Genomic DNA, 21,708 nt, shown 5'->3' with positions numbered 1-21,708 from the left:
AATGCTAATATGAGTGTTTTTGTCGATAGCTTTCTACTGCTCAATCAAAGTGCTTAGGCTCAGGATTTTTCTGTCAGTGATTCTGGGGGGAGGATTATACACCTCCTGCCTAACACTAATATAGGATAAGAAAAATTTCAATCAAAATACCTTTTTTTTAAATGCTGTTTTTTTTAAAAAACCACATTTGTTTAGAAGTTATATTAAGTCTATATATTATACCTGTTAATTCTATGTAATACCTGTTCATTTGTTTATAATGCTAAATTTTAATTTTTATCTTAATCAGTTACATAATTAAAACTAACCTGGTCTTCTATGTAAGTTTCCCTATCTAAATACCAGTTGATTTAAGAGCCAGCCATGGCATCTTGGTATATACTTATGATTGGAAACAATTCTCACAGGAAATAAACTTTTTGGATAAGCATAGTTAATGTTTCTAGGCTTTTAGGTGACTGCTGATGAACATTATGAACTATTTAATGTTTTCATTTTATGTATCTGTGCCTGTTTCTCCCTTTGATCATGCATCTCTTTTTCAAGGTGTATTAAAAGAAAGTGTTAAGACAGCATGAAGGCAGTGAATAATAGAGTTGTTGCAGACATGAGGGGATGGCATTCAGCGATTTATTTATTATATTTTTTTATGCCATTTTAATATAGTAGTTATTTCTTCACAGTCTGTCTAGAAAATAGATTAGACCCTCTATTTTAAAGCTGCAATGTTTTTACCTTTCTGATTTCTCATTTGGTTTTCCTGTTATAAATGCCATCTCCTGGGATCTGAATACTTTTGTTTAGAAGTGGATATTTTATATGGGACTAAAATGTGCCAACATAAGTTAGCCTTCTGTGAAGGATATAATTACAGAAGGCCATGTGCTGAGTGCTTGTGACTGTTTTACCCGTGAGTCATGCAATCAATTCTACAGAGTGCAGAGGAGAGTTATTTAATGTTACAGTCAGACACCTTGGAGTTCTGTTCACATTTATGCCAAGACACTTCCAACTTTTCAGTGTCTGCCACATTTGAGTGGTTGTTTTTGTTGCTTGTGAGATATTAATGTCCCAAGAATATATCTTCTTGGCATGTAATTTTTAGATTTCAAATTGTTCAGTTCTTATCGTGTATATTAGGAGAATGTCAGATTGCTGACTTCAGTAGAGGTTTTTGGTTTGCTTTCTTCTATTTTTATCAGGTAATTTACAGTATGAGTTACAAACTGAGAATAACAGTCTGTTACATAAACTCTTGAGTTCAAAGCTATTTCCTTGCTTTGGTGTCTTCCTGCCAATTTTTGCAGCTTCGGAATTACACTTCCTCTTTTTCTTTTCTTTGGAAGAACATAACAGAAAAATTGCTTACCCTGTATGGTCAGTTTAACCATGAAACTCTGCAGGCACACATCATACAAAAATGGGACTTTTACTTCACAATTACCTTGCCTAAGAATGGAATGTAATGTGAGTAGCCATAAGTTTGTTTTTCAGCATATTAAGTATATGCTAATGTGTTTAATTCTCTAACTACAGATAGTGTGCCTAAAGAACTATTTTGTATTTTTACATTACCTATATGATACTGGAAAATTGCCGCAGGAGACTGAGCTCACATAATATGGACTCTGTGAATGGAACGTAACTTTGCATTTCTCATCTTGTGGTATTTTGCTTGTCACAGCAGCAGTTTAATATCAATCAATATGGTTACAGTTTTGGACATGTCAGAGTTGGTCTATTCTGTATGTATGTTGCTCTTTATTTGTATTTGTAGCATCTGTCATCTTCTCTGTACACATACCACAAATACTAGTATTGGTACGTTGCATACTGCTGGTTTAACAGAAACTATGTATTTGTATCTTCTTTTTAAGCTAAGAATTATATTTAACATTCCAATTTAAAAAAGCAGATTAAAATATCTTGATATCAATCTTTGAAAACATAGGTATGATTAGTGCTCAGTTAAGGAAGTACATGTAAACCTTCTGTTACGGAAAAGTAAATCTTTCAGGGCATATGAAGGACTAATACTTGTTATCCCTTGTCCCAGAACTTGGAGGAATAAAGGTTAAATTCCTTTCAGTTGACCAAACAGTTGTTTTAACTTTTATCTTGGTGAACGGAGGAAAAATGCATATAGTTTTGCACTGATTTCTAACCTCCCTTTCTAGGCAGCACTTTGAAGCAAGTTGTATGCTGTAAGCACAACTGTGTTGATGTCAAAGATATCCTCAATGCTACTATTTTAAAATTCTTCAATACTGTTAAGAAGTGCCTTGTAAGGCATGATTCAAGCACAGTAGGTGGTGGCTGGCAGTCAAAGGTTTAATTTTATCCACAACCTAAAAATTTGCCAGCAGGATTCTGTAAACTGTCCTTTACTCATATCTATGCCTTCTCTATAGTGCAGCTAACTCAAGTGTAAAACACTTCTCCTTGATTGAAGCTGTAATTTAGAACATATAAATAAGTTTAGGTTGAACTTCTGCTGATAACCAGATCTTTCTGGTATGCTTTCTAGTTAATTATTCTGTGTTTTGGTTTAAGGTTTGTTTTGGTTTTAGTGTTTGACTGACTGATTATTGGGTTTTAGTCATCCATGAGATTTTATTAAAAGCTTTTAAAAATCCAGTTTAAACGATGCCATCCTATATATGGAGAGGCCACATGTTCACACCAGCATTAACCTGCTATTCTCTATTTAACCTTTCCCTGCTATTTTTAATGAAAGTCCTACTTTTGTAGTAAAGTCTAGTTGCTATTGTTTCTGGATTCTCTTTGACTCAGCATTACACCCTGCCCTTGATGACTAGGCAGAGCAGAACTGGGTATTAGGTCAGATGACTTTCAGGAACTTCCTCTGAAGATTTTAGACTTTGTTTCGGGGTTACAGCATGTTTTCTAGTTGAATGATTGTGGCTAGCATATGGCTCCTGTGCCACGCTTCCTTAAAAATGATCTGCAGAAATCACAGTGAAGCATCTAAGACTACTATTTTTGCAGTTACCTCTGTTCCTCATTCTGTGTGTGTGTTTATTTTTTTACCTCTTAGGACAGTGTAATGATTTTTTGAGTTTGATAGACAGAGCTTGGGTTGAAGATAAAAGTATTTTCTGCTCTGTGTGATGGCCAGGAAAATACTGGGAAAAGAGCGGTGCTCCATCTAAAATCCTGTTGCAGTCTTCCTCTGCTAACAAACTTCCACCACTGGTAGGCAGGTCTGTATGCATTTTGCTGTTGAAGTCCTCATGATGTGTTAGGCTTTGCAGCTGAGTTCCTCTCTTCCAGTACTGAATCTCCTCTGTGAAGCGTGATGTAAGCCAGCATTTCTTGGACTAAGTGGTATTTCCCTTCTTTTAGCCTTTATCAGGGATAGGTAGGCTAGACTTGCATTCAGCTGTGCAGGTAGCAGCCCTCTAGCACAAGAATCTTATTCCTGCTTATTCCTTTAAACTCGGAAAAAGGAAGTGTTTAGCAGTAGCATTTGTAATGTGTTGTTTCTCTTGCTTTTTGAGAGAACGATTTGCTATGTTCTCCTACTAAAATTGCAGCTAGCTCCAAAGCAGCCTACGTGTGCTGTATGCTACTAGGTAACTCCCTCGACTTTTCTAGTAACCTAGTCTTCCCACTTAAACATGATCTTAGAGTATTTAGAGTGTAGTTGGTAGCAGAAGCTTACCACGATTCTTCATCAGAAATATTTGTTGGTATAGACTACACATAAAAATTTGTTATAGAAGCTCATGAAAAATTGCCTCTTCCAAAGAGATTTGTAGGTCATCCTTTGGAACAGTGCCTTTTGATGGCCAGTTATTGGAGTGCTTTCAGTGATTTCTTCCAAGATACTTTTCCACCCTTCACCATGTTGGCTTTCTCTGCTCTCGTTGCTATCAGTTATGTTTCAGCCTTTTCATTTTTTTCTTTTTGGATATGAAATTAATTACAATAGCCCCTTGGTCACTTACTGTTTAGCAGAACAAGGATGCTTTGGTCTGACAGCAAGATGTCTTCCTGCTGCTTTAAGGGAAGGTAGTGTGCTTTATGATGTGGGAAAAATGCAGAAAAGTTTCTTACAGAGATTTCCTGTATTTTATGAAGGATCAGTAATGAGAGGAAAATGCTTTTTGGCTCATGGCTCCAGAGCATGTAATGGATGTTCACATTTGCATTTCCAATGGTAAGGGTTAGGTCCTGCTAGAATTCCTTGCAAGAATTTTCTTTTCTTAGAAGTTTTCTGGTTTCCATATGTTCATGCATGTGTCCCACTGAACACTGGGGACAAAAATTCCAAGACTTTGTTGTCTTTTGCAGTACTGAATACTTGAAAGCAGTCTGTAAACAGCTGTGCTATCCCAGTCACAAAAGTCATCTTCCATTAAGTGCTGTGGACACAAGGATATCTGCTGAGCTTATGAGACATTGAAGTTTTTTCTGCAGACTTTTTATTAGTGTATATATATAATTAACATACTGCTTTTAAATTACTTTTTTTTTGTTTATTACTGCATAGTCATGCCTGCTTGAAATCAAAACTGTATTATGGTGAATTCAGCTCCCACAGATTGCAGCAGATTTGATCCTGCCCACCCTCCCATCTAAGACTGATTTGGGAAAAAAGTAACCTTTGGAAGGAGGACAGCTCAATGAAAAGGAAAGCACTCTGCCTCTAGAGATGACTGGTGGTACTGGAGGATCTTACTGGTGTGTTGGAGCTGTAGCTCCAACAAGGTATAGGAGTGTTTTCCTTACTGATTAGAAACAGGATTTGAAGAAACTTGGTTTTAGGCAGGCCTTGGCTTTCTAGATTAGTCATAAAGCATTTGGAGTGTAGGATCTCTAGTCTTTAATACAGCTTTCTCTCCTTCTACTTTGCTTTTAACATATACAATGTTCTGAAAAGAGTTTATCTTTGGTAGAGGGGAAAGAAACCCCAAACAGATGCAGTAAATGAATTCTTCTCAGAGCCAGAATAGAACTGTTGAGACTGAAAAGCTTTAGCTGCTGGGGAGCTGAATCTAAAAGGCATTTGTAACATGATATTCAAACCTGAAATAATGATATTGGAGTGATTTTTTGTGTATGTGTTGTTTTTATTTTTTATTACTTTTTTTTTAAGCCAAGGAAGTGTAGAAAAATACATTAGTGTTATTGATTTGTCTCTGTAGAAAGTCATCAAGGAAAAAGGTTTGAGTTTCTATCAGAAACAATGCTTTGTTCCACCTTGTCAGCCTTTTCTATTTCAGGTTATCTGAGTAGCAGCCTGATTCAATGGTAAGAATCAAGGTCATATTTTATTCAGTACCAGAAAATGGAAAATCTGGCAAGAGCCAAGATAATTGTTTTGAAATGGTTTTCTCTAGCCTTTTCTGCTACAGCTGCTGTCAATGGAAAGAGATAAAGCTGCTGACAGAATACAAGGAATTTACTGTTCATTATTCATGACTTGATAAAGGTTTAAGTCTGTAAAGGATTTTGTTATTCTTTTCATTGGTCTTTCAAGTTTTGAGATATGATTGCCTGGCAAGAAATTGGATGAAGCAATTGAAGAAAATATGCATAGTTTTCTTGACTTATTAACCTTGATGGAAAGCTTGAACAGAATTTCATCTACAGAGTATTCATGGACAAATTCACTAGTTAAAATTGCGGCATACCACGATTATGTTCATGCTTAAATCTGTCATTATTTGAATATACTTTAGACTTCTTCAGTGGTGTGGTAAAGTCTGACCTTACTAGCGTCCACAGACTTAACCAGAGTTACTGTGAAGCCTTTAGTTTGAAAATAAATCTTAGGTCTACAACTGATCTGCATTTGCAACTTACATAGGATGTGGAATGAAGGAGTGGACATTTACCTGTCAACAAAAACTGTCAACAAGGAACAATTATCAGTTGTATTGTTTGTTCTTAAAGTAAATGTTGTTTTTCTTGGCGTAAACAGAGAATTAGTCCACATTTCAAGGACTGCTGTTCCCCGAGACCTACTTCTTATCAAGTGCAGTGAATCAAAACGTATGCCAGGCTTAGTAATCCTTTCAAATCTTTGTGATGATCTCTGTGTTTTAATCGAGATTCTTATTAACTTGTGGCTTGGCTGCCTTTTCTCCTCCAGCTTAGGAAAGTTAACGTGTCCATTTAGGACTGCTATAGGCGCACATCAGGAGCGTAAAGGTGAAAAGCGGGATGGTATTACCGGAGTGCGTAACATGACGATTTAAACAGATGTTGTGGGGAAGGGCAGAAAGAAGCCAAGTTAGATTTTGCTTTTACCTTCCCATGAAGACAAATGGAAGAAATTGCAGTTCTAATTCAAGATGACAGTCTTCCAAATGAGCAGTCTCCTTGAAGGCAGTCGGAAGCAGGTCTAGTTTTAGAGCACCCGTGTTAAAAATCTACATCTGTACCTACTCTGATAATGGTCTGCGCTTAGAACTGGATATGTGCGCATGACAGCTATTGAACTGTCAGTGTAAGTGGTAATCCAAACACGTTACATTGCTTTTCCTGCAGTCTTTCCTGGAATCTGCATATCAAATTGTATTCCCTTTCACAAATATGCTAGTAATAAGTTGCCAAAGATTATATTCTGCTCTTTGCATACTCACAACCAAATTTTACTATACTTCTACCACTAAAAAGCAGAAAAAGATTCAGTGCTTTAAAAGAATCTCTTGTAAATATTTTATAGAAGTGGTTATTACTATAAATGAAACATGGCTATTCTTCTGTAGAGAAATATTTTCAGTTTTTAAATAGAATACTATCCAAAATAGTGATGTCTTGAAAGCTGTTTTTCATTATGTCAAGTCTGAGCCTGACAAAATTGGAATTTTCCCATTGTAGATTTATCTCCCTTTTTCCTCATAGAGATGTTAAAAACAAAATCAGAAATGCCAGCCTGTTTACATGTGACATGTTAGAAAATAGTGACCTTTTAAAGGAATTACATTATTTTTTTGCTTTGAAAGTGGCTCTAGTAAGACTGGCCCTTGCTGTGCATGTAATTCGCTTCTAAATTTTGTCTAATGAGTTTTAGCTGGAGGGGACTTCCAAACTGTAATTTCTTCTCCCAGATGCTAACAAAGGGTAGAGATGGGATGCAGAAAGGGCAGACTGAAACAAAAAATGTGAGGGTGAGTAGTAGCTGAGAAGCTGAAATGAGGAAAAAGTTTGATTGAAGAGTTTAGAAGGCTGGGAAGAAGGTTTAGTACTGATAAGCGCTCAGAGAGGGAGAGGAAGTGTCATGAACCTCTGCAAAATCCCCACATAGAAAACTACAATCACTGTTCTTCAATCTTGGCATTATTTTGTTTAGTAGTGCTAGAGTATTTCTTAGCTTCATACTATCTCATTTACTGTCAGTCAGTGGTTGCATATAAGAAGCATTTAACTGTTTCATCTTAGTGAAGTTACTCAAATTAAGAGAACAAAACATCATCAAAATAGTGCTGCAGAACTTCAGTTAGTGTATAATTAGATTGTGTCTTGACAGTTAAATTATGCTGTCACCATATGCTTTTATAAAAGTTTAACTACGATTGCAATGACCTGTGTAAAATACATATTTAAATTTATCAAACCAGATTACATTTGTAATAAGTTCCTTATTTTGTTAGATTCTGGTTTATTGTCTAAACTCAGTATCTTCAGTATGGGAATCAGCAAATTATTTCACAATAAAAACTAAATTATTGGGTCAACACATCTGATAATGTCCTACTTTAGATCCACATTTTACTTTGTCTTGTGAGTTGTAAGGTGTCCAAAGGTCTGACCTAATAATCAGATCGGATATCTGGGAATTACTAGGATGCATTGTCAGGTCACAGCCTGTCAGTCTTGTGTTTTCTTCTTTTAGAATCAATATGTCTAGATTTTACATATCCAGATAATTCTTCAGCAGAGATTTCCTGCTCTAGAAGTGCAATAGTGTATTCGTTAAGTAATTTGTAACTGAACTTATACAATATCAGTCTATCTGAATGGAGTACTTCATCTTTTCAAAGGGACGGAATGAATTGACCATAATTATTTACAGTTTGGTTTATGATACATTGTATCATTTGTGCTGGTTTGTCCTTTAAGTGGGTTGGAGTTAGCTTCCCAAGTAACAGACTGCTGTATTGATGTTATATTTTTAATGTTCAAAGCTTACCAAAATGTCTACTGTAGGAGATAATACATTTAAAAATATGTGGAAATATTCAGAACTACATTCTCAAGGCTTTTTAATTCATAAATTATCTAAAAGTTAAATTAGTAATTAGAATGTATGAAAAGCAGTTGCTTAGCTGTCTGTAATACTGTGTTAATAGCAGAATAAGACTGTGGTACAAAATGCGTATTTTCGGTGATAAGGAACGAAACAGCGACATCATCTCCTCTAGGTGTGCATTTATTAAAACTACATGCTTTTGCATATGAGAGTTCATTTTAAGCATGTAAAAGTAGCAAAAAATATCTTCTTTTTTCCTTCCTGTAATTACAGAAGCTGCTGGGTTTGTTTTGCTACCGATGAGGATGATCGGACAGCAGAGTGGGTGAGACCTTGCAGGTGCAGGGGCTCTACGAAATGGGTTCATCAGACTTGTCTGCAGCGCTGGGTGGATGAAAAGCAGAGAGGAAACAGTACTGCTAGAGTTGCTTGTCCTCAGTGCAATGCAGAATATTTAATAGTATTTCCAAAGCTAGGTAAGATATGCGTAATTTAAATTTTAAACATAATATTGTGGGTTGTTTCTTTATATTGTTCCTACTTCCTTTTTTTTTTTTTTTTTTTTAAAAACCCCTGTCTTGTGCTTGGAGCATCAGTTCTGTTGAAAACTTGTCCATTCCCTTTTCCAGACAGAAAGAAATAACATCCTATTCTGCTCACGTCCTACTTGGTGGCTTGGTTAAATCTGAAAACTTTGTATGTGTTCCACTTAAGTATATTGCTAAGTCTTATAAATGATTGACCTATAATTAATTAGTGGATAAGGTGATTATCTTTTTGTTGTTGTTGGCCAGAGGGTGCCTTCTTTCACCAATTGCCATGTGTTACCACATAAACACATCCTTTTTTTGGTTTTCTCTCAGCTTGCAGAGAAACTGTTACCAAAGGAAATTCAGAGGAAGGAACCTTACTGAGCAACCTGCTGCATTACCTGACAAAACATATTTTTTTACTTTGTTTGGGAGATATTCCTGAGTCAATATTGCCCTATATTCAAGAGGCAGAATACCTGTGGTTGCTGGGCGCTGCTCTAGCTCTGGTTGTCACGGTGGAAAGAGCAAAGTTGGAGATGGTCTTCCAGAGTCTGCTTACTTGAGTAGCCAAGTAGCACACTGCACAATATGTTGCATGTATTTAAATTAACAGTGGCTGTTGTTATTCCAGCCTTCATTTGCCTCTGTGTTCACACACACACAGAGAATTTGCTAGATTGGAAAAGACCTTTAAGATAATGGAGTCCAACCATTAATTTAACACCAACAAGTCCTCAACTGAACCATATTCCTAAGCATTGTGTCTACATGACTCTTAAATACCTTTGGGGACTGCCCTGGGCAACCCGTTCCATTGCCTGATAACCCTTTCAGTAAAGAAATTCTTCCTAACAACCAATCTAAACCTCCCTTGGTGCAACTTGAGGCCATTTCTTCTTGTCCTACCTCTTGTTACTTGGTTGAACAGACTGATTCCCACCTCTCTAGAACCTCCTTTTAAGGTAGTTCTGTGGGGTATATTAAGTAGGGCAAGAAAATGAAGTGTTGCCATGGAAACTAAAATGTTGTTTAAAAGTAAAGCTGCTTGTTAAAGAAATGCTGATAAGGCATGTCATGTGATTATGGGTATTTAGAGGATTTTAAAGATTTCCCCCCCCCCCTCCCCCCCCCCCCCTTTTTTCAAGTATCTTCTGTAATGAAACAGCTGAAAATAACTTGCACTGTCAGTTCTTTGGTACAGGATCTCTTTTCTGTTAGTGTAAGGCGTGACAAAACTAAGGTACAGAGGGAATTTTATATGGGTGATTACATTTATTTTCATGATAGAACATGGAGTAATGGAAAAGAAAATAAGGACTAAAGTATTGTTGATGTTAAAGAAAACATAAACCAGCATGAGACTTACTCCCAAGTTACTGATATATTAACCACAATTCAACTCTGCTGTAAGTATAGAGAGGAATCTTACTGTCCATTATAAAGAAGGCATCAAATGATAACATCTAGCATTGGCCCTGGGGGTAAAATGATTTGATATGTGGACACTTACAATGTATCACACAACTTGAAGCTGTTTAAAATTCATATTTGATTCTTGAATGATGAAATTGTAATGTGAGCTGCATTTGCATTTTATTTTGACTATGGGGAAGAAGGAGAGGCGACTATAGTTTGGAGAGGATATATGCACATAAACAACAGGCATTTTTGATTTTTTTTCTTGTGACACTATTTGAAAGCTAAGATTCCTGAACACTAACATTCCTAGTTTCTGAAGCTGGCCTAAAATTCTTGCATGACATTGTTCAGCTCTTGCATGTAGAATCTTTTGATCTGTTTTTCCTCACAACATCATCTTTGTCCATTTATGAAAATGGAGAAGGGCATAAAAATTCAGACTTATGTAAGAGTATATAAGACATGGATAAGTAGAGCAGAGAAATTAGTTTGAATCCATCAAACATCAATCATGAGCTTAAAGTGCCTTAGACAAGTGAGACAGTCTTGCACTTTTGTAGCTCTTCGTAGTAACTCGAAACTGTTACATCACAAAATCAACTATAAGTCAGTCAAGGTCACACCAAGTAGAGTTAGGTCAGGAAGATGTTCCAAGCAGCCTTGCCAGTAGCCCGTCTCTGCTGCAGCAGGAACTTTTTGAAGACATTACTAGTCATACCATTCAAGAAACTAAAGTGTCTTGTGCAGGGAAGAAGTAACAACTAAAGTTTCCTTGAGGTAGCACCGTTCAGGAAATTATTTACATTAAAACTTCTCTAATGTACTGCTGGAAACTTTTATAAAAACAAATTTTGGTGAAAGGGCACTCCCTAACACAACTTCTTATTTATGACTGTAGTTTTGAACTAATATCAGCTTGAGGAAACATCAACAAATATCTCTATAAGTAAGAGTGGTTGTCTTTTTATATACTTACAATTCAAAACACCCTCCTTAGTTATTTATCTTCCTAAAATTGTAATTCCATTTCAAATATGATAGTGTGTATCAGTTTTAGAGTGGTAACTGTGCTCTTGCTATCTGTTTTCCTCTCTTCTAAGAACTTTTTTTAATTAAATGGGAAAATATTATTGCCACTTTGAAAGTAACCAAAGTATCTCTTAGATAATTATTTCAGTTTAATAAATAGAAAGCAGAGTTTGACAGAAAAAGGTCTGTTCAAGCATGATGGTTTTTACAAAATGAAAAATATATTTGTATTTTGTATTTCCTTCTCTAATTGGTATGTCAGTGATACTTAATTTCCTGCTTCTTCCTTAATACCATCTTAAAAGAAACAGTTATATTTGTCCTCCTTTCTCACTACTTCCTTCCTAAAGGGCTAATTAAAAAACCCCAAAAGTTACTGGAACAATCTTTTTCTAGTGTTTTCTCAAGATTCTCTACCTAATTCTATGGCTTGCTTCTTTTAATGATCTGTATCAGTAGGTGCAATTTGTTAGTACTTGTAGTGGTAGACTTTCACTGTTGCCACACCGGTTGCCAAGAAGTACAAGCCAGGTGTTAGTGCTCTGTCTTGTCCTTTAGGACTCATCAAATATGATGGCTTTTTTTTTTTGTCTCTCATCTTCATCTTATTAAAAAAAATGTAAGGTTTCAAAAAGGTACAACTAAACAACTTTTCCAGTGGCCGTGAGAAGCAGTCAGATGTGTAAACAACTGCGCATTTAGAACTTGCAGTCATGACCTTGTTGCCGCTTTCAGCACGTTGATAGACATCCCAGCACTTTACGTCTATCCTGGAAAGTTAAACATAACTGTTAATACAGTTGAACTGCTTGTTCCAGTTCTTCGTATTTTGAGTAGAGCGTTCCTTCAGAAGCCCTTTAGTTGTGGTATCTAATCAATAATAGGATGCTTAACTCCAGAATAAATTAACTCTGTAGTTACACTTTGTCAGCTGCTTATGAAGTAATGTATATCTGTTAGTGTATTTGAAGCAGGGTGCTGGTGAGGAGTTTACTATCTTACAAGCCACACAGGAAGGTGCTTCTTGCCCTTAAAACTAGAGCTTATTACTAGAACAAAGAATGCATGCCGTACTAGAAGATGTACGCAGAGGTAACCACTTTGAAGTACATGAGTAGTAGGTTAAGAACTTGAGGCTTGAGCAGAGCTAGTGTAGGGAGTACGTAAAGCAATACTCTGCCCAAGTTGCCTAGGACTGCCCACTAGTCTGATATGTACCTCAGCAAAATTTACACTGACTTCTGTCAAGACTGCATATAAGCTAAATATGCAGGTTTTCAGTACGGTATTTGCACACGTACCTGTGTATGGAAGAAAAAAAAAATTGCCATAATTTTACAAGGTCTCTGGCTACTACCACTCTATGAACAGTATGTAAAATCCTACCTTGTTCTTTAAAAAAAAAGGGGGGGAGGGGCACAGGAGGGGAAACACTACAAAACAGATGGAGTTGGGAGGGCTTTACAAGAGTACCAGAGCTGATAAAACATGACAATGAACGAGTTCAGTTAGATGTTCCTGTTGCTTGTTTTCACTGGCTGACCTGAGCCGAGTAGAACTGGTTATTTTGAAAGCATTTACATGAGCGCTCTTTTCTTAAAAAAGAACTAAGTCTGGAAACAGGAGTCACAATTTTGTCAGTATGACTGATGGAAATAAATTTGCAAAATTCTGTGGCTATTATTTCAAATCTTAAGTGTGTGTTAAATGCACAGCTTTTAATTCATTTGATGTAAATATGATAATTCAGAGACAGTCTTTTTGGAAACAGGATGCTAAGTTATCACCACCCTAAAAAACTAAGAATGTAAAATTGTTATCACCCAGGAGTTATCAAGCTAAGAACTGAACTGCAAGTGATTTTGTATATTTGGAGAATGCTGAATACAGTATCTTTACCTTTAAAAAAGCAAAAAAGAAAAAATTCTTGCCACTTAATCTTCTCAATTCTCTACAAGTTCTGATTAATTGGACATGAGGAGGAAAATGGCATACATCTCAGCATCAGTGTACAAAACCATCCTCCCCCTGCCTCTGAAAAAAAAACAAACCAAAATAACAAAACACCAAACAAACAGGAAAAAAAGATTAGGAAGTAAGAAAAGAATTATAGGCCACAGTGGGTAAACTGGCGAGAGACAGAGAGGATTAGTTACTTGAATAATGCCTATAGGTTGGTTTTGAGAAAAATATTTTCACTAATTGTGGTAGGAAAAAGTGAGAGGGAGCTAACAAGAACTATTCATGCATATAAGCTGGAGGAACACTATGTGTAAAATTTGTTGACAAACATGAAAGTAATGTGGAATCTAATCATGATGATGACATTTTTTACTTCCATACATTTCAGATTTCAACCTCTGGCTTTTGCTTTGCTGGTGCTCTTGCAGTCTTTGAAATAAAAGATGCAAGCATGCCCCTGCTTGCCCCACCAAAGTCTGTACAGATCTGGAAAGTGCAGTTGTCCAGAGACAGAACAATGAACCTCTATTCATGCATTGCTGTCAAGTGCACTAAATAACCTGAATTAGAAGGGTTTTTTCTTCCAGCATTTGAGAGGTGGTCCTCTAAAAATATTGAATGCAGCCTCTTCCAGTGGAAGGGCTCTACCATAATGACTGCGCTACTTGTAACTCTAGAGCAGGGTAGTTTAGTGACAGAATTCTTGAGTGAAGCTGTCAAAGATAAACACATGAAGCACATTACAGCTAATCAGTATTTCTTCTTTTTGAAAACTATAATACCTAACAAATAGAATAGCTAAGCCTAAAATGGTTTCTACAACAGAACAACTCTGATTCAACACATACAAAGGGCAAATTAATCAGTGCTCTAACTAGTGTATTAATTTCTCAAAAGAAATGTTGTGGTGAATGAAGTGGTAAGTAGAAGTAAGTTACAGGTTTAGCTTGTTAACTTTTTAATTGTATGTTCTCATTTAAACAGCACGTGTAGGATGTCAGACTTGTGTTTTGCCAAGTTCATTTCTTATTATCAGTGACAGATGCCAAGAGCTTTCATCAGTACGCTTAAGTATATATGTATATCTTGAAACCTTACTTTTCCTCTATCATAGGTCCAGTTGTTTACGTTTTGGATCTTGCAGATCGACTGATCTCAAAGGCATGCCCATTTGCTGCAGCGGGAATAATGGTGGGCTCTATATACTGGACAGCTGTTACATATGGAGCTGTGACAGTGATGCAGGTACATGTGTACTCCTCTTTACCAGCTTTGAAAGCAAGTCTTCTAAAGAAAAAGTCAGTTAACAGACTCCTCTTTCCTTGGCTTAAAACATGCTTTGTTGGCTTTCAGCACTTGTAGTTAACAAGTGATTTCAAGATGGGTGGGTGCAAAGCATTGCACTTTTAACTGATCGTACTGTATAAAGTCAAATATGCTTGTTCAAATGTGGTTCAGTCTGCAGCTAACAAAAGTCACTACTGCTCTAACTGGCTGCCCTTTGTATGGCAGGTTGGTGAGTCCTATTCTTATGGAAAAGGTGCCAGGACCACCTAGCTACTAATAACTGGTAGTCTAATTCTTCAGAAAAAAACCATGAGACTAATTTCCTCTTTCACCTGTAAAAAAAATTTTGCTGGTAGCATTCAAAAGGTTGAGACATGGTGAATTTTTCAATCTTGACGCTTTTTTTATTGTATAAAGGAAAATGCATGCTCTGAATGGTGCAGTTCATTCTTAAACAACAAATTCAAAACACTGAAAATTAATAGTATGTTCTTTTAATTCAGACTGTACGGTTAGTTGAAAGGGAAAAATATTTATTTTTTCCTACTTCTCGGGAACTTGCTATTAAAATATAAAAATAATATTGAGAGCTGGTAGACTATTAACTATGGAAAGACTTGCTCATGGCTGCCTGAGTTCAACTACAAGAGTTTTCATAAATTATACAACTAGAAGGATCTTTGTTACCATTTTAGTTGCTGATTCCTATTATCAAGCCCATAATCTGTTTTGCCTGAAAGCAGAAAAGTATCTCTGATGCTAATTCAGTTGTCGATAGGATTAACATATCTGCATGCTAACAAGCATTCCTCTACACAGTTAATTTTAAATATGCAACCCAGTCAAGTCATGGCACTACTCGTTCTTGAATTGTGTGGTGCTGCCCTGCAGTTCTACAGGTCACTGCAGCTGAAGATGGTGTGCTGGTTTAGTTCTGTTTGTACGCGATCTCACAGCAGAAATGTGTATGACACCTGCCTGAAGTTGAGCCTGAGGGAGTTGATGCAGTCTCCCTGGTACCAGTGTGGCCAGGGTCAAGCAGCTGCTGTCTAGTAGCTTTTAATACCACCTCCGCTCCCGTGGATGAGTCTCTCTATTACAGAATGGTACTTAAGTATTTCTTCATCTGGTATTTTGTTCTCATGGCCCTTAAAGGAACATTGCAACAGTCTGTAATGCTACAGCAAGACTTTGAAACTCTTGCTCACTGCTGCACTGGGCCTTTTTCTGTAGGAACTTAATATGACCTTCTTAACTTCTCTAGAACTACGTAAGATAAATGCTCCTTTCTGTAGTTGTTTTGCTTTTCAAATGAGGATTGGCCTGACTTTTGTTTAGACAGCTGGTCAAATCCCAGATATGAAGAGTTAGTTATTTTTCTCTGATTTTAATGGGTTTTGATCACACGGATAATTTCTGTTTGCTTACAATGGAGGAGTTTAAACTGGGAGTAGATGGAAATTGTTCCACCCTTTTTGTCACCTCAAATGTGCTAGGTTTAATACAACTTGCTTCTCAATGCATTTCAGACTCCTTCAGCTGAAGGGCTGGAGGGAAGCACAAAAGCTATTTTTAGAAGTTCAGATGGAGAAAAATAAATAGAGAATTGACATTGTGACTCCAGTGGTAGCTAAGTCAGTAACAAATCATATGGGGCTACTGAAAAGTGAGAGAAAATCTAAAGCAGAAAAGACAAAGTACTGGTGCTTTTTTTGATGGACAAGGACTATATAAGGAGAAAAAGGGCAACATTAGACACCACAGCTTGCGTGGAAGATAGTGAAGAAGCTGGAAGACAAATGCTGAATACTTTTTTGCAGGAAAAATCTTTTGGCAGCAACAATATCGGTTATGTCTATTTTCAGAGGCTGTGGTATAATGTAAATTCCTGTGCTAGAACTGGAATGGTTTTCAAACCAAGGCTGAACAGTACAGTTTGAAAGTACAGTGATACGTTACCCTAGTTTCTTCCCCATGTCCTCCTATTCCAGAAGTACTGGGTTGTGTTGCTTGGGTTTTTTGTGTTGTTTTGGGGTAATTATTTTTTTTTTAATTGTTATGGTTGCATGTTCTTACCACCTAAATCTAAGTTTTGTACAAATGAAAACTTGATAGCCTTTTGCATTTGTGGTGAAAACAAGTCAATGAAAACACATCAGGAAATCCAGTGCCTAACAAATGTAATAATTATTTCTTGAATTCTTATAGATAAAGTCATGACAGAGCCTGTTCTTTCTATAAGCACTTCGAGGACTTTGTTAATATTTGGTAATTCTTAAATTGAGACAACCCTAGAGGATATCTGCCATATTAATTTCTTTTTTTTTCCTCAGCCTTATGGGAGTTACTTATTTTAAATTAAAAGTATGTACTTTTTAGAAATGCATAAGGCACTGTTCTGTTACAATTTTAATGAGTATGTTTTATAAACTGCGAAGTCTGATTATTTTTACGTGCCAATAGAAAGGGTTAGGCACATCAGTAATGACTGTCCTTTAAAAATCGTAGCATGAGCCATGTTTAAAACTAAGGTACAAGTGAAGCTATGCTGCTGTTTCTACTGCAGTTGAAAACATACCTCTTCCTGCACTGTCTAGAGAAGCAATACTTTTAAATACGGTGATCTGTATTACCTAAGGTATTCCTAAACAGCAGAAATTTTTAACATCCTGAGATACTTGCTATCAATTTATCCTTTAACAAGTAGTAACTAATCAATTTCTGAGTGCAGAATTAATAATTCTAAAATTATAAATTCTTTAGTGCATTTTTGAAAGTATGCTATTCTGATGTTTCAGATATCTAAGCTTTTATTTACACAGAAGCACGTGACACTTTTTTGAGTTGGTAAGGGATTGAGTTGCAGCTCTCTGCAAGATTAATGACTTGCAAACTAGAACTAGTAGCTCACCTGCATTATACTTGATAGGCAACCGTGGATGCAAAGGGAAATCAGAGTACGTTAGGCAAATGCATGGGCAGCCCCAAACAAAATGGACTTTTTAAAAAATTCTTTGTTTGGTTGTGGCCTTTGTTATGTTTGTTAACTACATACGTTTTTACCAGGTTGTGGGTCACAAAGAAGGTCTTGATGTCATGGAGAGAGCTGATCCATTATTTCTTCTGATTGGACTTCCCACTATCCCAGTCATGCTAATATTGGGCAAGATGATTCGCTGGGAGGACTATGTGCTCAGACTGTGGCGCAAATACTCTAATAAGCTACAAATTTTGAACAGCATATTTCCAGGTAATGTGATTAAATTTTAAAGGGAAATATCAAGCTTACATTTGTGCTTTTCGGAGATGGGGATAGGCAAGTAGTTTTTGCCGTTCTTAAGGTGATTATTATGTTTCATCTATTTTATGTTCAGTCTATTTATATTGTGTCGGTATAGCACCTAGTGAGATCGGTGGGGTGGGGCAAGAGGAGCAGGATCATGGTTTCACATAAAACTTCAGTAACAAAACGAGCTACTGAGTTTTATTTGAAAGTAAAAATGAAATACAGTCATCTAATGGACACAATATCCACTGAGAAAGATAGTTCTGAAAAAGTAACTGAGCTAGGGATTTCTAACGGAGTGGGTGGTGGGCACTAGTGTGCTTTCAGTGTTCTGTCTGAGGTAGCGGCTATGTAACTGTTTCTTCCCCCACTCTCGTCCCTTTAGGCATTGGATGTCCTGTTCCTCGTATTCCAGCAGAGGCCTACCCTTTGGCAGATCATGTCTCTGCTACACGTATTCTCTGTGGAGCTCTAGTTTTCCCTACTATTGCCACGATAGTTGGCAAGCTGATGTTCAGCAGTGTTAACTCCAATTTACAAAGGACAATCTTGGTAAGAACAAGTATTGTTTGTTTCATAAACAAATATAATAAATATGGAAATATGATGTGTTGTGGGCAAAGGGAGGGAAAGTGAAAAGGAACACAAATTGATCTAGAGCATGAGTGACCTTCGATTAAGGGAAGGGTCTGGTGTTTTTTAAGGTTGCTTTTTCTGGGCAGTGGACAAGCATCACATGTGTGAGAGACTTTGTCCTTAGGACTGAAAGTAATCTCAGTTCAAGACAAGGCTGAAGCTTGTAATCAAGAATGATAGTGAAGGTGAAGAACCAGCATCTTTTATGAACAATCTCTGCAAGAGAAGATGGGTTTATATTATGAACCCTTTTGTATTAGCTTCTGTTTACTAATTGTTTGACAAAATCCCTTTGTTACTTATTAAGATAAGGAGAGAAAAATAAACTCTCCATAGAACTTCAATGGAGGGGGGAGGACAAAGAGAGAAGACAATCTCTTCCTTTGTGAATAACCTCTAGCTTGTAGCATTTCAAGGAAAAGCACCCCTAGTTTGATAAGATGGTATCCCTGGACATTTGACTGTCACAGATTCAGCCTGTTGTAGATTCTAACATATTTGTGCACCCTGTTCTTCCACGTGGAAGGAACACAGCCATTCATGCAGATTACAGGCTTCTTAGTCTCTTCTTATTGATAAACATATTGTAAAACTTCCGGAAAAAAAATGCTGTTTTACAAAGTGGCAGATTTTACTTCACACTTGCTTTTAGCAAGTGGCCTTTTTCAGAGTCTCGTTCTAGAGTAGTAATTAGTATTATTCCTTGTGCCATGTATAGTATATATTCAGAGAAGGAGGGGAAAAAGATATCTGCATTTTACTTTGGTTTTTAAATAGGATATATTTTGTTGGGGGGGTGTTGGGTGTTTGGGGTTTGGTTTTTGGGTTTGTTTTTTTTAGAATATTTTACTTACAAGCAAGTAAAAACTTTCAAAAGGTTTTATAGATCTAGTGTGTAATCTTAAGTAACACCAACCTCTGTAATAATGCATTGTGACAGTAGGCATTGCGATCTTCATTTGTAATTGTTCTAATTAGCTAAACTTCAAAAGAAAACGCTATACGATAGGAAAACAAATATTCTTTGACCAGAATTTTTTAAAAAGAATGTTTGCAATGATATGACACTGAACTGTGCAAGTTTTCAAAATATCTTTTTTCTTTCAGGGTGGAATTGCTTTTGTTGCTATAAAAGGAGCTTTTAAGGTTTACTTCAAACAGCAGCAATATTTGCGTCAAGCTCACCGCAAAATTTTAAATTATCCTGAGCAAGAAGGAGCATAAGGCTGTGATCTCCAGATGTCATACAGTCTCGCCTAAGAGGTTTCCATGTTGTGTTGGTTCCATCATTATTGCACAGTAGTGGAGAATTGTGATAAGTTGCTGCTCCTATTTTTATTTTTATTTCCTTTAAGTATAATAAAGCACTATCTTGTGGCAGGTTAAATCCTTTCAGCAACCACTGAACCTAAGAATGTGACTTGGCTTTCATTTTTGAGTACTTCTGTTGGGCAACAGGCTTCTGAATTACTTTATTTGAGCCAGTATGCTGAATGGAAAAAAAAAAAAAAAGCATCAACTACAGAAGATTTTAAATTGTGTCGTTAATGTAGGCTATATCCAAATGCATTTTCTGTACATGCTTTCATACCCATGCTGTCATCCAGTTCAGCATTTCACACAATGAAGAGATTTTTTTAGAAAGGAAATGTGAGTCATTACCAAGGAGAAGTAATCGTGGGACAACAGTCAATAAAATTTCCCTGGTTTTTGCTGGTATCAAGCAGGGAGTGCAAAATACTGAAATGACTTGTCAGAGAAAGCAGAAGATAGCTGGCTTTCTACGGGACTCGTGTCAGCTTTAGCCACCTAAGTACTAGGTGCTGAAGTTAGGTGACTAATTATTATTGATAATTTTTACTGTCCTGTTGTGTCTTCTGCAGTGCCTAGTGTTATTTTCTCATGGCTCTTTTACTGTTTTGTAACTGGTGCTGGATAGCATTTTCTTCCTCCACAGTAAAATAATTACATGGGGTGAAGTAAATTTCAGTTGCTTCTTTTGTAGTTAGAGCACTTGTTTAGTTTTTGCATTCATTTTGATTATGTAAATATCTATAGGAGTACAAAGAGCACTAGAAGTGCGAGAAAACAACACTGGACACTAAAGCTGCATTTAAACTGACAGATTAGGGCATCCTGCTCGGCTTCCAGACGCGGATGCCTCACTCAGGGCTGTACCAGGCCCGGGCTCTCCCTGCCCACACCGGCTCCGGTGGAAGGGGTGGCTGGAGGGTGTCGCACTACACTTGGGTATCTGATCTGAGCACAGTACACACCAGGGGGCTACACACGCTCAAGACAACTTGGCTCCGCTCTGTAAAGGCCTGAAGGATAAATCTTAAATGTGTAACAAAGTTTGTTTAGACAGAAAGCTTTACTGTTACAGTACGTTCAGAGTAGCCAGCTGAGGGAGACATCGGCACTTCGGATATTTGTTGTATTTGTAAACGTAATTTCAACAGGAATTAACTGTTTGTGAAGCTAAATTTTGACAAACATAGCATGGCCATGTAATACTCGTACCAGACATAACCTAGATCTAGTATTTCAAAGTGTGGGGCTTTTTAAACAACAATTTATTTGTTTTTCTCAAAGTTTGTTTTTGATATTTTTCCCCCTCTTGTTCATATTAGTATGTAAAATGCATGGGGAAAGGTTTAAAAATAATCTTGTATTGGAAGTATTCATAAGTATTTCTTTTCACCAGAAATGAAGTAAATGGAGAACAGACTTCATATTTGACTGCAATAATGTATGTTAGAGAAATTCAAAATATGGTACCTCTTCTATAGTACGTTTATCTTAATTACTGAGCTGTAATATTTTAGAACTGTACAAAAGTGTATATAATGGCCAACTAGTATTCAAAAACTATACAGATATTGAATATGGTACATTGAATCAATATCAAATACTTTCAAGGTTCTTGCTGTAACTGAAGAATTACTATAATCTTGTAAGTCTGCTGATTATATTTGTCTTAGTGGGCTCACTTTTATATAAAACTCTAAACAGAGTAGCAACCTCTGGATGTTGCTGCTTTCTGTAAGATAGTCTTGAAACAATATAATACCTATTTCTTACAGAATTCCTTATTTCAAGAAAACAGCTTTTCAGTGCTCTTCACTGTACATATTTCCAGCCGATTTATTACTGTTTTTTAAAGTCTTGTGAAGAATTAAACAATGCAGATTAGTGGGTTTGAAACTTGTTCCACAGGAAAGCTCATTGTCTCCTCTGGAAGTTAAGGCTATTGTAAAAATACAATTATAAAAATACTGTGTGGATTATAAAATGATTTCATCTGAGTGGGAAGGTCATTACTCTGTTGT

At 36.6% G+C, this 21,708-nt stretch overlaps 1 protein-coding gene across 1 annotated transcript; it reads left to right on the top strand.

Moving 5' to 3' along the window:
* The first annotated feature begins 4,678 nt into the window (after window positions 1-4,678).
* Window positions 4,679-19,873, top strand: MARCH5 (membrane-associated ring finger (C3HC4) 5). The gene is made up of 6 exons (XM_009872661.1): window positions 4,679-4,734; window positions 8,498-8,700; window positions 14,282-14,412; window positions 17,521-17,704; window positions 18,126-18,292; window positions 19,484-19,873. Exons 1-6 carry the CDS (start codon window positions 4,679-4,681, stop codon window positions 19,598-19,600), a joined length of 858 nt encoding a protein of 285 aa, XP_009870963.1. The 3' UTR covers window positions 19,601-19,873.
* The last annotated feature ends 1,835 nt before the right edge of the window (window positions 19,874-21,708 follow it).

Source organism: Apaloderma vittatum, unplaced genomic scaffold (assembly GCF_000703405.1).
Source record: "Apaloderma vittatum isolate BGI_N311 unplaced genomic scaffold, ASM70340v1 scaffold19857, whole genome shotgun sequence".
NCBI classification, from domain to species: Eukaryota; Metazoa; Chordata; class Aves; order Trogoniformes; family Trogonidae; genus Apaloderma; species Apaloderma vittatum.
This window is presented reverse-complemented; position numbering and strand designations above follow the sequence as displayed.

Bases quoted from the DNA above. Each gene is read 5' to 3' on its own strand.
- MARCH5 (XM_009872661.1), top strand. From the start codon at position 4,679: ATGACTGGTGGTACTGGAGGATCTTACTGGTGTGTTGGAGCTGTAGCT. The intron at 14,413-17,520 runs GTACATGTGTAC...CGTTTTTACCAG, and splicing joins GAGCTGTGACAGTGATGCAG to GTTGTGGGTCACAAAGAAGG. The intron at 17,705-18,125 runs GTAATGTGATTA...TCGTCCCTTTAG, and splicing joins TTTGAACAGCATATTTCCAG to GCATTGGATGTCCTGTTCCT.